This window comes from Anas acuta, chromosome 1 (genome assembly GCF_963932015.1).
Source record: "Anas acuta chromosome 1, bAnaAcu1.1, whole genome shotgun sequence".
NCBI lineage: Eukaryota > Metazoa > Chordata > Aves > Anseriformes > Anatidae > Anas > Anas acuta.
The window spans coordinates 684,480-697,561 of NC_088979.1; the positions used below are offsets into that span (position 1 = coordinate 684,480).

The 13,082-nt window shown below is 44.5% G+C and overlaps 1 protein-coding gene across 2 annotated transcripts in view; it reads left to right on the forward strand.

The window, feature by feature from the left end:
- NUP98 (nucleoporin 98 and 96 precursor) overlaps positions 1–13,082 on the forward strand; it is a 35,311-nt gene that overhangs the window by 11,502 nt on the left and 10,727 nt on the right. For both annotated transcript variants that reach the window (XM_068677817.1, XM_068677899.1), the window contains exons 12-21: positions 117–257; positions 1,514–1,647; positions 3,007–3,194; positions 4,447–4,563; positions 5,045–5,349; positions 6,458–6,571; positions 7,253–7,391; positions 7,681–7,858; positions 8,165–8,329; positions 12,338–12,514. In XM_068677817.1, the coding sequence (XP_068533918.1) occupies positions 117–257; positions 1,514–1,647; positions 3,007–3,194; positions 4,447–4,563; positions 5,045–5,349; positions 6,458–6,571; positions 7,253–7,391; positions 7,681–7,858; positions 8,165–8,329; positions 12,338–12,514 (1,658 nt within the window). The remainder of the gene's footprint in view (positions 1–116; positions 258–1,513; positions 1,648–3,006; positions 3,195–4,446; positions 4,564–5,044; positions 5,350–6,457; positions 6,572–7,252; positions 7,392–7,680; positions 7,859–8,164; positions 8,330–12,337; positions 12,515–13,082) is intronic.

Sequence of the window (13,082 nt, forward strand, 5' to 3'; positions counted from 1 at the left end):
TGACGTGGGCGTGTCAAATCTTTCTTGCAATTTAACAAATAATTGATTCTTTGTGGGATAAACTGGCTTCTAAATTTGTCAGTGTTATAGTGAATAACATTCCTCTTCCCCCATAGCTCTTGGGGCAGGACAGACTTCTTTATTTGGAAATACCCAGCCTAAACTTGGTGGAACACTGGGAACAGGAGCTTTTGGAGCACCGGGGTTCAATACATCAACAGCGACTCTGGGCTTTGGAGCCCCTCAGCCTGCTGTAGGTAAGTGTGCATTAACCCAGGTTTAATTGCTGCTTCCTCCCTTCTTTCAAACATTCCTAAAGATATAGATAAATCCCCCTGAAATGGTATGGAGTGAAAAAGAATGTTTGAGGAGCTATTTGAGAACAGAAGTGGCCTCAATAGACCATGACACTTTTTTCTGGTAATTGTTTGTGTTTGAATTACTTCTAATTTTATATGTATACAAAGTTACTTAACATTATTAATAGTCGCAGCTATTTTAAGGCTTTCTCTTCAATATTACCAAGATGTTTTCCATCAATCAATTTTGGGGCAGCAGCAGTAGGCCCTTCTTATAATGTAAGGAAGGGGGGGTGAAATGTGTCATTAGCTTCTTCAGTGATCCTGGCTAGGAGAGCTGGAGAGACTCAACTAGTGAGTAAGCTGTACCATCGGTCAGATGACTGCTCTTTGTATTCAGTCACTCCCCAGTCGTTCTGTAAATTAAAACTGCACCACTTCTGCACATCCAGCAGTCTTCATCTTGTTTGGCAGACCTGAACACTTTGTACAAACAGCATATGTAACTGCTGCAGCCCCGCTGAGGTGGCAATTTTGGGAAGATGTTTTTTGACTGGGTGGTGGGGAGGGAGGGAATGGTCCACAGCACCGTGTGGTGGTGTGGCTGGTTGGTGTTTGAGGATTCCTGCAAGCCCAGGAGTGGTCCATCCTAACGAGCAGAACAGCCAAAATGCTGGGAGACCTGCACAGATGGACAAGGAGCATGTGGAAGGTGGAAGCAAGGACAGGTGACCTGTAGGGAACACAGAGACACTGAGCATCCGGGGATGAGGTTAGGAAATTAAAGCCTATATAGAACTTGACTGGTAGTGTCAAAGGCTACAAGGAGGGCTTCTGTAAGTGTGTGGGTGGCAAAAGGAAGGCTGGGTAAAACGTGGGCCTGTTGCTGGATGAGATGGAGACCTGGTGACACAAGACAAGGAAGAGGCTTGGGTCCTGAGCATCCTTTTTGCCACAGTTTTTACCAGTGAGGCCAGCCTTCAGGAACACCAGTTCCCAGAAACAAGGGTGAAAAGGTGGAGGCAGGTAGATGTACCCTTGTGGAAGAGGATCAGGTGAGGGAATAGGTGAGGGAAGAAAAGGGGGAAAGAAGGGTGAAGTCAATACAGAAATCTGAATTCCTATGAGGAGAGCCTGTGGGGGTTGTCTTTCCTGTCTACCTTGGTTCTGTTGATAAACGTGTTGAATGCTAAAAACAGATGTTCTTTTTATAGCACTGACAGACCCTAACGCATCAGCGGCCCAGCAGGCGGTCCTCCAGCAGCATCTCAATAGCTTGACTTACTCACCCTTCGGGGATTCCCCACTGTTCAGAAACCCCATGTCAGATCCAAAGAAGAAAGAAGAGGTGAGTGCATTAAACTAGTTTTCTGGGAAAGATTTGAAATGACCTTATAAATTGTGCTCTCTCTCGTGTCTTCACTTAAGATGAACAGTGAGTAAAGTGAGTAACTTAGTGACCTACCATCCCTGTACTCTGTGGTGTGAGTGTTTTTTTGTTGTTTTTATTTTTTAATGCTATCCAGGACAAGCTTGTGCTGGTGCTTTGTTTACTGCTTCTGATACATCAGAGCCTTGACTTTGGAGTTCATTATGCTCGCTGCTGCTAGTTGAGAATGAAGATGGGTAGCTGTCTGTGCTTGGAGTATGTTTAGTATTTAGCTTGAGCGTGGCTTATGACAGTCTTGAGCTCTTGGTTTGTTTTGAAAACCAACCAAGCACACCTCTGAGGCTTAAGTGTTAAGGGACATCATAAATGGCTGCTGCCCTGACAAGTTCCAGAGGCTGGGGATTCCTCCAGCCCAGCTCTGGAGCCCAGCACAGTGCTCCCCTGGGCCCGGGGGGCTCCTTCCCAGGCTGCTGGCTGTGGCTGCTGCCTTCCCGTTTGCAGACACAGCTTTAAGGGCTGAAGATCTGTAGTGAAGTGCCCAGGCTCACGGTGATTCACCTGTACACTTGGGGATCCCCCAAGCTTGCATTGCCCCCTTTCTGCCCAGTCCCCCTGCCCAAGTCCTGAGCCCCCCTAACTGCTCTGCACATCTCCTGCTTGCTGCAGAGACGCAGGCACTGCTCACCCTGTGCTCACAGCTCCCTCGGTGTCAGCACCACTCCCCTGCCTGGCTGATAGCCTCACCAGGACAACTTGCTGGCCCCAAATTCCCTCATGCCTGTCCCAGTTGTGTTCTCAAACACAGGTTAAGGTGAGATAACACAAAGATGGTGAGGAAGGGTTTTAATGAGAAGATGGTGGGGAGAGCTGTGATCAGGTGTGGGGCTTGAGTCAGAAGTGTGCTGACAAGTTGTGTTTACACACAACCAGCCTGTTCATGCTCATTCTCTCCGTCCCTTTCCATTGTACCTCCCCCATTCCCTTCCTCTAAGCATTCCTGAAGTTTTATGTGCTTCCCCAGACCTCCTGGAATATCCCAAATCCTCCTGTTCGTATTGGTTTCCCCCGTAACTGTTGAGGTCCAGGTTGGCTTTCTGAAAGCTGAGCTTGTGGCTTCTTGGTGGCCCATCAGTGCAAGACTGGGGAATTTTGGTCTTTAGTATTGTTTCTACTACCTGTCATCAGCCAGCTTTGTGTCTGTCCTTGTTTATTGGTTCCCCATTTGCTTGTTACACTCCTTGCTTTTATAAGGTCCTTGGTTAGCTACCCTTATGGTTCACGGTATGGAAACTCAAATTTTACCTCCTTGTGTTTCAGAGGCTGAAACCGACAAACCCAGCAGCTCAGAAGGCCTTAACGACACCCACCCACTACAAACTGACTCCACGCCCCGCGACCAGAGTGCGACCAAAAGCTTTGCAGTCAGCTGGCTCTGCGAAATCCCAGCTCTTCGATGGTCTTGATGATGATGAGCCGTCCCTGTCCAACGGCGCATTCATGCCCAAGTTAGTGTTCCTTTCGTGTATGGTAGAGGGAGCAAGCAGTACAAGAATAACTGTAGTATCGCTCCTGTTCTGATCAGGTTAAGTCCTTCGTGGTGTTGTAAATCCCATCACTTTTTGTGACCAGGCTCAATGTGACTTTGTGTATAATTTGGAGAGAAATATTTTCTGTGGAGGAGATGACAATCAGCAACTTAAGCTGCTAACTGAAAATAAGCGGTAAAACATGATGATGAGTGGAATGAAGAGTACGAAATCAGAAGTTGTTATAACAGAAGTTTGTATAGCATGCAGCTTCCTGCATGTGAAATAGAGTTGTTAGGCTCGTTAATGCCACCAGTATGAAGGAAGATCTATGATAATTTCACAGCCTAATGCTGGTTCTCTTTGAGACACACAGCTGTTTCTGTGAGAAGCGAATAGCAGAGCTGTGGATCTATTGTAATGAAGCTTTTGGTTTCGGTCTTTAAGCATACCAGTGGCAATCAAATTAAAAAGGGCTTTAGAAAGCTTTTGTTTTTACTTAAAACAAACAAATACTTCAAAGATGAATCAGTCACTGAAAGTCCCTCTAGACACACACTTAAAAAATAATGTTTTGTAATCTTTATGAGCTTAGTTTCTGTTTAACTTAGCCTGAAACATCTGCTCACTTACCAGGGAGAGAGCGGAGTATGGCATTACTCTGTGTTTTATTGAAGAACACCAAATGAATGAAAATTCAGGACAAAACAGATGCTTAAACTCTTCTTGCAGGTGTAATTGGTGTTGGTCTTCAGTACTTTTCACACTACAGGCAGTGAGTCCTGGCATGGCCATTGATTTGCTCCTGAAGTGTCCCTGTACTAAAGAAAAACCTGCATCTGCGGGACAGGCTTTCTGTGCAGGGTTATGTGCTTCTGCTGGAAAGGCAACATTGTGAAAAACTGATAACTCTGTGGTTTAATGAACTTAGATTTTGAAGCTTTCAGTGATTTGTGTTTTTTACACTTATTCACAAACCAAAGCCTTGAATGAAATTAAAAAAAACAAAACAAACCAAACAAACAAACAAAAAAAAGAACAACCAAAATGTAGTAACTCCACTACTGCAGTGCTCTTACAGAAGACTTTGTATACAACAGGTGTGGAACCAGGTCTTACACAACTGGATTCTGCTCCCTGGAACACTCAATTTGAGTGTGAAGTATATATTTTTGCAGTGGATATAACCCAATTTCCCTTTGTTTTGTCTTTTTGTGTCCCTTTTTTTTAGGAAGAGCATCAAGAAGTTGGTTTTGAAGAATCTCAACAATAGCAGTCTCTTCTCACCTGTCAATCGTGAAAACGAAGACCTGGCTTCTCCGTCAGAATATCCAGAGAACGGAGACAGGTACAGTGATGGCTGCTGCAGGTCTATGGCTATGACTGTCCCAAAATTTTCGTTAAGAATGTAGGTAGTTATTTTGAGGGATGCCATCTTAGCTGTTCACTGGAAGTGAGTGGCCGTACTGTGAGATTCGTTTACTCTTAAACTGGCCGTCTGTTCTTGCTGCATAGTCACGTACCGCTTCATTCCACCCAAACTCAGGAGTTCAAAGAGGGGTGACTTTTTGGGATATGTTTCTCCTCATTCCCTGTAGAGAGAGACTAGGCCACTTGAGTGCTAAACCTCACCCTGAAGTGAGAGAAGCCTTTTCTTTTGGTTAGTCCTCCTCAGCAAGGTGGAATTCCAAGGAAACTTCACTAATCTGAATGTGTCCTATTACTAAGGCTGTTTTTGTGTATTAAATTTGTCCCCCTCTGCTCTGTCCTTGTAAGGCCCCACTTGGAGCCCTTGTTAGAGCTAACAATTCAATTTGGTTTTTCTTTAGGTTCTTTTTGTCAGTACCTTCTGATGAAAACCACAGACAAGATGGTGAGCGAGAGGAAGAGGAGGATCAGCATGAAGTGACCAGGTTTTACACTAACCCCATCGCCAAGCCCATCCCCCAGACTCCCGAGAACACTGTGCACAAACACCAGAACAACGTGGACGACACCATCGTGGCTCTGAACATGCGGGCGGCCTTGCGAAATGGTCTGGAAGGCAGCAGTGAAGATGCCTCGTTTCACGACGATTCCCTTCAAGATGAACGTGAAGAGGAGAGTGAAACCATGCATCATGTGCATCCTGCAGGTTAGCTTGTGGGTGGGCAGCAGTAATTCCTTTATAGACAGGCAGTTCCTGGCAGCACCTCATGCATGCTGCTTTAAAGTTCTCTTCTGCTGTTCTAGATCCTCAGCTTTTTGTTTCTCTCCCTCCTGTTTTCTTCCAGATACAAATCGTGTTTTTTGTCATATCTAATGCTGAATCTTCCTGCTGAGTCACTAAGCAATTAAACTTGTTAATTAAAATTGCCCTGTTTTATGCTACACTGATGTAGTGAGATTCCACGAAGGGGAGGAGGAGGACCTGATCAGTAGTTGTTCTACACAGTAGACAGAGCTGACTACAGTTCAGGCAAAACGTCTTGGTTATAAATCTATTTAAATGCTCAGTAAATACCAGGTGCAGAGTTTTAGAAGTTGCCAAGAAAGGAGGGGGCCATGGAGTACAGCTATGTTTCTCTGTGGACCTTTCTAGCACCTCTCTTTCGGTACTTTCAGTTCTGGTCTCAGGGTGTGGTAGTAAAACTGGAGAAGTAGGAGGGGGGAGGAAATTGAGAGGTCTTGAGTAGCTTTCACTTAACAAAGGCTTCATAGCTTATATACAGCTTTAGAAGTGAAGAGGTGGGGGATTGTTAGTTTTGTTAAACATGAGTGGTCTGGAAAAGGTGAAGAGATTTGTTTCTCCTTTTCAGTTTCAGTTTATACTTGCATCTAATAAAAGCAACAGGTGATGTTGAGAATGAGTGTTTTCAGAAGCCACAATGGCAAGTAGATGTGGATGTGAAAAGCTTATGTAGGTTTTAAAGACCATTAGACAAACGAATAACAAAAAAAAACTTGGAGACTGTTAAATGCAGAAGCTGCTTACCTGTGCTCCCAAATCATTAAAGCCAGAAGAGTGTTTCTGTCAAGTACTGCTGTATGTGTCTGGAGAAACTTGCATAGCAGTTGTCTTAAACGTGCTGTGAAGGCTCTGGAGTTAAGGCATTTATTTGCTTTTGGTGTACTGATTCTCAGTTTGTTTGCAACCTGCATTCCATTTCTTTTGCAAGCCTGGACAACTGAAACTCCTGAAATGGTAAAGTTGGCAGTCTTGCTGTTTGTTAGCCCAGTTCTCATTGACATTTCCATTGTAGGAATTGTTCTAACAAGAGCTGGCTATTACACCATCCCGTCCATGGAGGAGCTTGCTAGATTTACCAACGACAGAAATGAATGTATTGTGACTGACTTCACCATCGGCCGTAAAGGTAAATGCACGCAGCTTTTCTAGTTGAACCAGTGAGGTTTTTTTTAAAGCTATGGAACCTGAGTCTGAATTCCCTACCTTCAGCTTAATTATAAGCAGTGCTCCTGCGCTCTGAACAGCTTACACCAAAGACTAGAAATCTTTCAGATTGGTAGTGCTACCATCCTGTGTTATGGGATGATTTGAAAAACTTGAATGTGAAAATAAAAAAGCACCTGTAGCAACCTTCTGGAGCAGGTTGCGTATCAGATCACTGTTTCCATCTCAGTTACTGCCTACATTTGAGCTTACTGAGCTCTAGTGAAGAGCTTTCAGCCTGAACTGTATTCCTTACTGCTTTTATATAAAAATAAAATCATAACATAGTATTTTTAGAACACATTTTCTAAATGTGCTATAAAGCCAAGGGTGTGCTGGGTACTTGTGTGGGCAGTATCAATACAAAAAGCTTTCCATGCAAGTGTTGACTTAAAAAAAAAAAAAAAAAAGTTGCTAACATCTTCAGCATTTTCACACTGGGAAGTGGAGCCACTTGTACTCTGTTCTGGAGCCAGAGCAAAGGTAGGCGGGAAGCTGGGGCAAGGAGGAGGATGGCAGGAACTATACGAGTGTGGCTGTCTGTCATAAGATTATTTTCATGGGCAAATAGTGATGTTTGGTCACCTTTTGTTCTGCTTTACAGGTTATGGATCAATTTACTTTGAAGGAGAAGTGAATCTAACAAACTTAAATCTGGATGACATTGTACATATCCGTAGGAAAGAAGTGATTGTTTACCCCGACGATGAGAGAAAACCACCTATTGGTGAAGGTTTAAATAGGTAATTTAAAAAAAAAAAAAGTACTTTATAGTGGCAGTGGTGAGTAAGGATGTTTTGATAATGCTGACAGGGTACTGTGTTTGTAGGCAGCTACCAAGGAATCGACATCTGAATTGTACACTCAGGTTGCAGCATTGTACTGCTGCTAGACATTGCAAAGTTTCTCAACCAAGAACTTGTTTTAAAAGCTGTTTTGAGTCAACATGGTCAATTTTCAGCTCCTGTGTGTGCCTTGATAGCTTTGCATCAAAACCTTGTAGTCTCTTATGCACTTTTCCATCTTTAACAGACGAGCTGAAGTGACATTAGATGGAGTCTGGCCTACAGATAAAACATCTCGTTGCTTGATAAAAAGCCCTGAACGACTTGCAGAGATGAATTACGAGGGTAGACTTGAGTCTGTATCTCGGAAGCAGGGCGCTCGATTCAAGGAATACCGTCCAGAGACCGGATCTTGGGTGTTTAAGGTAATGTTTTTGTTTTCCCAACCAAGCTGGTAAAATCTCTGAATAGCTGGAGGCTTTCAGTGGAAGCATTTTACTTGGTGGGTGACACAGCACTCTGTGGGTTGCCCAGAGGGGAACCTCCCCCATTCTGTGATCCCCTGAAGGCCGGTGTACAGCAAGTGTTCCACACAGGCTGGATTTGTTCCACCTGCCACAACTGCTCTGTAAAGCTGACAGTTCCACCAGCTCATTGTTGGGGCCTTTTGGAAGTAAGTGCCTGAACTCTTATTTCTGAGTTGAGACACCTTTGTTCTTCTCGTTACACAGGTGGCACACTTCTCCAAGTATGGCTTGCAAGATTCAGACGAGGAAGAGGAAGAGCATCCTTTAAAAGTGGACACAAAGAAGTTAAAAACCACACCTGTGCCACCTCCAGGGCACCTGCCACCCCAGCAAATGGCCCTAAATGGCAAGCCCACGCCTCCATCTCAGGTAGAAGGAGGACAATGACTAAACGGGAATTCAGAAAATTATATTTGAAGAGTAGCTGGCCCCTAGGGAGGGGTTGCTGATGTTACAGTTAGCCTGGAAACCAAACAGCAAAACCATACACAAATTTGCACAAACTCTTCTGACCTCTTTGAGTGTTTGTGTGTTTTTTGTTAAGATACTTGACAATCCCTTCCAAGGATTGGGGGGGTGGGGAGGTGTTAAACTCTAGTTTCTTGTTTAGATTCTGGTCTAAATTGAATTTGGCATAGTTGCCACCTATGGAAGAACAACTTGCTTTTGTGAATATTGATTGTTCTATATAATTATAAAGCCTTGTGCTGCCTGCATAAAGAATGACATTGTGCATTAATTTGACTTGACTATCATTTAGTATGCAAGACTGTATGCTTTATATTTTGAGAATGTGCTCTATTTTTATTAAAAGCTACTTTTTAAGGCTGGTTATACACTGGATTTTTAAGCGTATTGGAATTGGATGGGATTGCTTTTAAAGCTTTGTTAGGTATGGTCAGTGTTCTGCCTGTCTGCCTTAAGTAGGGAAGGTAACGTTTTATCCAGTTTGTTGGTAAGCCCTTATGGTTTAGTGTTACCTTCATTCACACCAAAATGTGGCGTGGGTTTAAAGGTTAGACTAATTGCACCTGATGCTCTTACGTGTTCCACATAGAGCTGGTATGGATATTGGCAAGCTAAACTAGAATCTGCTTCATGGCGGATGAAAAACAGCTTCTTTGGAAGGCATCCTGGCATTAATGGGATAGAACATGCACTGTATGCCAGGTGTCAATGGTAAATGTTTCTGAACTACCTGTAGATTTTCTTTTTTTTGAAGTAACTTGTCATAAAATAGCATGCAAGTGCAGAGAGCAGACTTTCTGAAACTAGGTTCTTGGTTACCTAGCTGGGGAAAAAATAAACCGTAGCAGTTAGGACATGCAGGAAGGCTGAGCAGAAAGGTATCTAGCAGCTGGAGAGGATTTGTGTTGCTGTGCCTAAGCAGGCTTTGTTTTTACCCTTCAGTAATCTGTGAGAGCAGTGAAAGGAGATCTGTACGCTTGCAGCTCACTGAGGCATGGATCCTGTGCCAGGGTGCTGCTTGGCACGCGACCAGTGTTCGTGACCCCTTCAGATCATGGGAAGCAAAGGAGGACAGGTTTTTTTCTGTACCTCTGAAGTCAAAGGATGACAAACAGCATGAGTCAAATAGCTCGAACACCCATTTTTCTGTCCTGGGTCTTGTCCCTTTGAAGCCATTTGAGCAGCATCTCCCTGCAATTGCCAGTGGCTTTGGGTAGCTTAGAGCCCGTGGGGACGAGGATCTGTCACTGCTTCATGAGAAGCAAAACCATGCTTCGTTTCTGCTTGCACTAAAGGATATTTTTGTTGCTTTTGTGGTAGGAATTCTCATTAAACCAACCTGCAATTGCTTTTAATCCTATATAGCCTGTGGTCTAATCTCAACCTCTGCTGCAAAGGCTGATGTGTTCCTACAGCACTGCCTTAGGTTTCCATGCAAGTTACAGGGGTCTGGGCACAAAGGTCTCTTGGCAGCAGCGTACAGAAGTGCTTTTCAGTAAAGCCAGCACTGGTGCACTTCAGGAATCCCCACGGCAGAGTCCTGACCACCTTACGAACAGGAAGCCAGCCACAGCACAGTCCATTTGTTGAGCACAGCATGCTTGTGTAGTGACAAACTGGGTGAACTGTCACCTGCTGTGGGTCCAGAAGAATCCAGAAGTAGTCAACAGCTGCTGCATGATCACACCTGGCTCACCGGATAATTAAAACCTGCCAGTTCATCCTGCTCTTGCAAACACTTAAGGAATCTACTTTACATTTTATTTAAGAGGTGAACACAGGGCTGCCTGGCAGACTTGCCTCTGTGCCACCTTTTAGTCTTCCAATTTGTTTCTTATTTGTGTTAATTGGGACCAGAGCAGATGTTTTAAGCAGTCAAAAATACTTGGTGTGACTAATTCAGACCTGTCTTGTAGATTCAAGATTACTTAACAAAAACTTCCTTGGTTGTTAATTAACCTCTTTGACTTGAATACCATTAGCTGAGGTTTTCGTTTGTGAAAATAGGAAGAAGATCTAGGTCAATTTCCCAAACCTCTGAGAAACTGCATAGCATTGAAAACTCGATGGATTCTTGGTGTGTAGAGCATCTGAAGATGATATTCTCTAGTCTGTGGGAAGCTTTTAGGAATTAGTTTTGGGGGTTTCTTCCTTCACTAACTTGAATATTCATGACTCTGTTAATGTTGCAAGGCCCACAGGAAACAGCTACACCAGGGGCCTTGCTGCATTAAAGCACAATGAAGGGAGCAGCGAAACTTTTGTTTATAGCCATGTTTTGACTTGTAAATCTGCTCTGCATGCTGCAGACAGACTCAAATACCACTCGCTAATGCTGCTTCTGTGCCTGCCATCAAGTTCTATCTTTCCAGACCCCCTGGTTTGCCTTTATCTGCCTCATCTGATAAGTCATCATACTTATTAGCTGTTTTTAATGAGCTAGCAGCCCATTTGAATATGCTCCTAGATTGCTTAGCATGGTTTCCTTGCTCATATACATGCATTGCTTCCACCGCTCTGCGCGTGGCTGCAGCTGGAGCCCGGGTAAAGTGTGCACATGGATCCCCCTCCGGGCCCTCCTCAGTAAGGGCAGGGAGGGTTGGGCTGAAGCACAGGCACCGTGCAGGAGGTCAGTCGGTCACCCAGCTAGAGCCAGAGCAGGTCGGTCACCCAGCTAGAGCCTGGAGACAGGCAGGTATCGTGGTGCAGGCTGAGCACCTCCTGGGCCAGCTGCTTTTTTCAGCTCGACCCGTTGGCTGTGCAGTGCCAGCACTGAATGGCATCCTGCAGGGGCTTTGTGCTGTCAAACAGTTTCGTGTAGCAAAGCTGCAGCTCAGTGGAAGTGCTTGCAGCACTGCCGTGCTCCACACCTGGTCGAGGAGGGGCTCAGTGCATCGCTGCAATACCCTGCTGGCAGAGCTGGCTGCCAGCAAGCTGTGCACGCTGCTTGCAGCTAGAGCTGATGGCAGCGCTCCTTTATTTCTGCTGTCTGCTTCTCATTTGGACTGCATCAACTTCTTCTGGCCCTGCCTGCCCTTTGGGGCTGGGTTCCAATGAGCAATCGAAGATGCCTAGAGGTCACATCATAAAGATGTTGCCATGCGATTGCCTTCAGTAAAATCACAACAGGAATTCTTCCTCCTGCCTTGGACTATGCGCAGGCAAGAGAAACTTAGCTGCAGCTTGGAAGAGAACTGCTTTATTTAACTTCTGAAGTGAAAAAAAACTTCCACACCTTTCCAGTCCAATGACAGTTGTTAAAAATCAATGTACGTGCACACACACACCCTCCATGAGCCAGTATTGCATGATCATGAAGGAGACTGTGTATATCTAAAACTTCTGTGAAGATTTTTGGTGGAATGTAAACTCAGTATTGTACAAATGTCACACCTGGGGAAACAGCAGTGTTACAGAACTCACCTGTTCCTCATCAGCTACCACTGGTTCCACAGCTTAATGCAGAGAATCGCTGTTTTTAAACCAGTCATCTACAATGTCCCAAGTTAACCTCGGGCCCAGAAAGCTTTTCTTGATGTAATATCGTTGTGAGAGAAGGGAAGGAAGGCAGGATGCACAAGCCCCGTTTTGTGTTTTTGTCACATGAAAATGGAAAGCTGAAGAGCAGTTTCTTACACTGAATAGCAGAAATTGGTAAACTTCAGAAGGACACAACTAAACTGTGACTTCCTCACTTTAAACTTCTTCACTTTAACTTACACTGTTACAACTGTGAAGAAAATGGGAACGGGTTATACATTCCTCCCTAAACTTAATTTGGAGTTTTGGCACAAGCAAGGGAGTACTCCGCTTCGTTTGCAGGTGATTGTTGCAGCTATCAGAGCACTCTTTCTCAGCAAACTGTTGAAGTCTGTTTTTGTCTGACGTGGCCTCTGCATGTGTCCGCAGACCCCAGAAGTGGAGCAGCTGGGCAGGGTCGTGGAGCTGGACAGTGACATGGCAGACATCACCCAGGAGCTTCCCCAGGAGTCCGCTCTGGAAGATAACATGATGGAAGAGCAGGAGGCAGTGCCTGCTTCAACCCATATTGCATCAACGCTGGGTATTAACCCCCACGTCTTACAGGTGGGCGTCTTGTACTTCCCCCCAAAAGGAGAGGACTTTGTAGTATCCCTCAGTAACTTCTCCGTTTGCCCCCCAAGGCTGGTTACATACCAACTCGTAATAAAATGTGCACTGCGTCTGCAGTGTGATTGCATCTTGCACACTGGACTTCTGTGTCTGGAGGAAATATTTATAGATGCAAGAAGTTGAAAGCTGATGTGCCAAGTGTCTGAAGGCTAGAATTCAGATTTCAAAGTTCTGAAGTGATAACTACTATCTAGCTAGGACTGCCTCAAGCCTAGTTTGGAGAAAAGAACCTAAAAGGATAGCTGTGCTTGATTTTTGTTGTTGTTGTTTTTGTGGTGGTGGTGGTTTTGGATGAAAGGGTAACACCTTGAACACTTCTGGGCTTCTACCTGTATTTTTTTTAATTTGTAAGGAAGAAATAGTCCTTGGCTTCTCAACTATCATGTAAGCTGAAATAGAAATAGAGCTAAGATCTAAGGAAACATGATTATCAGAACTCTTCGTGCCCATCCTAACAAGTAGTGTGACAGTGGATTAACTAGTCACTTGTAAATGGTCATCA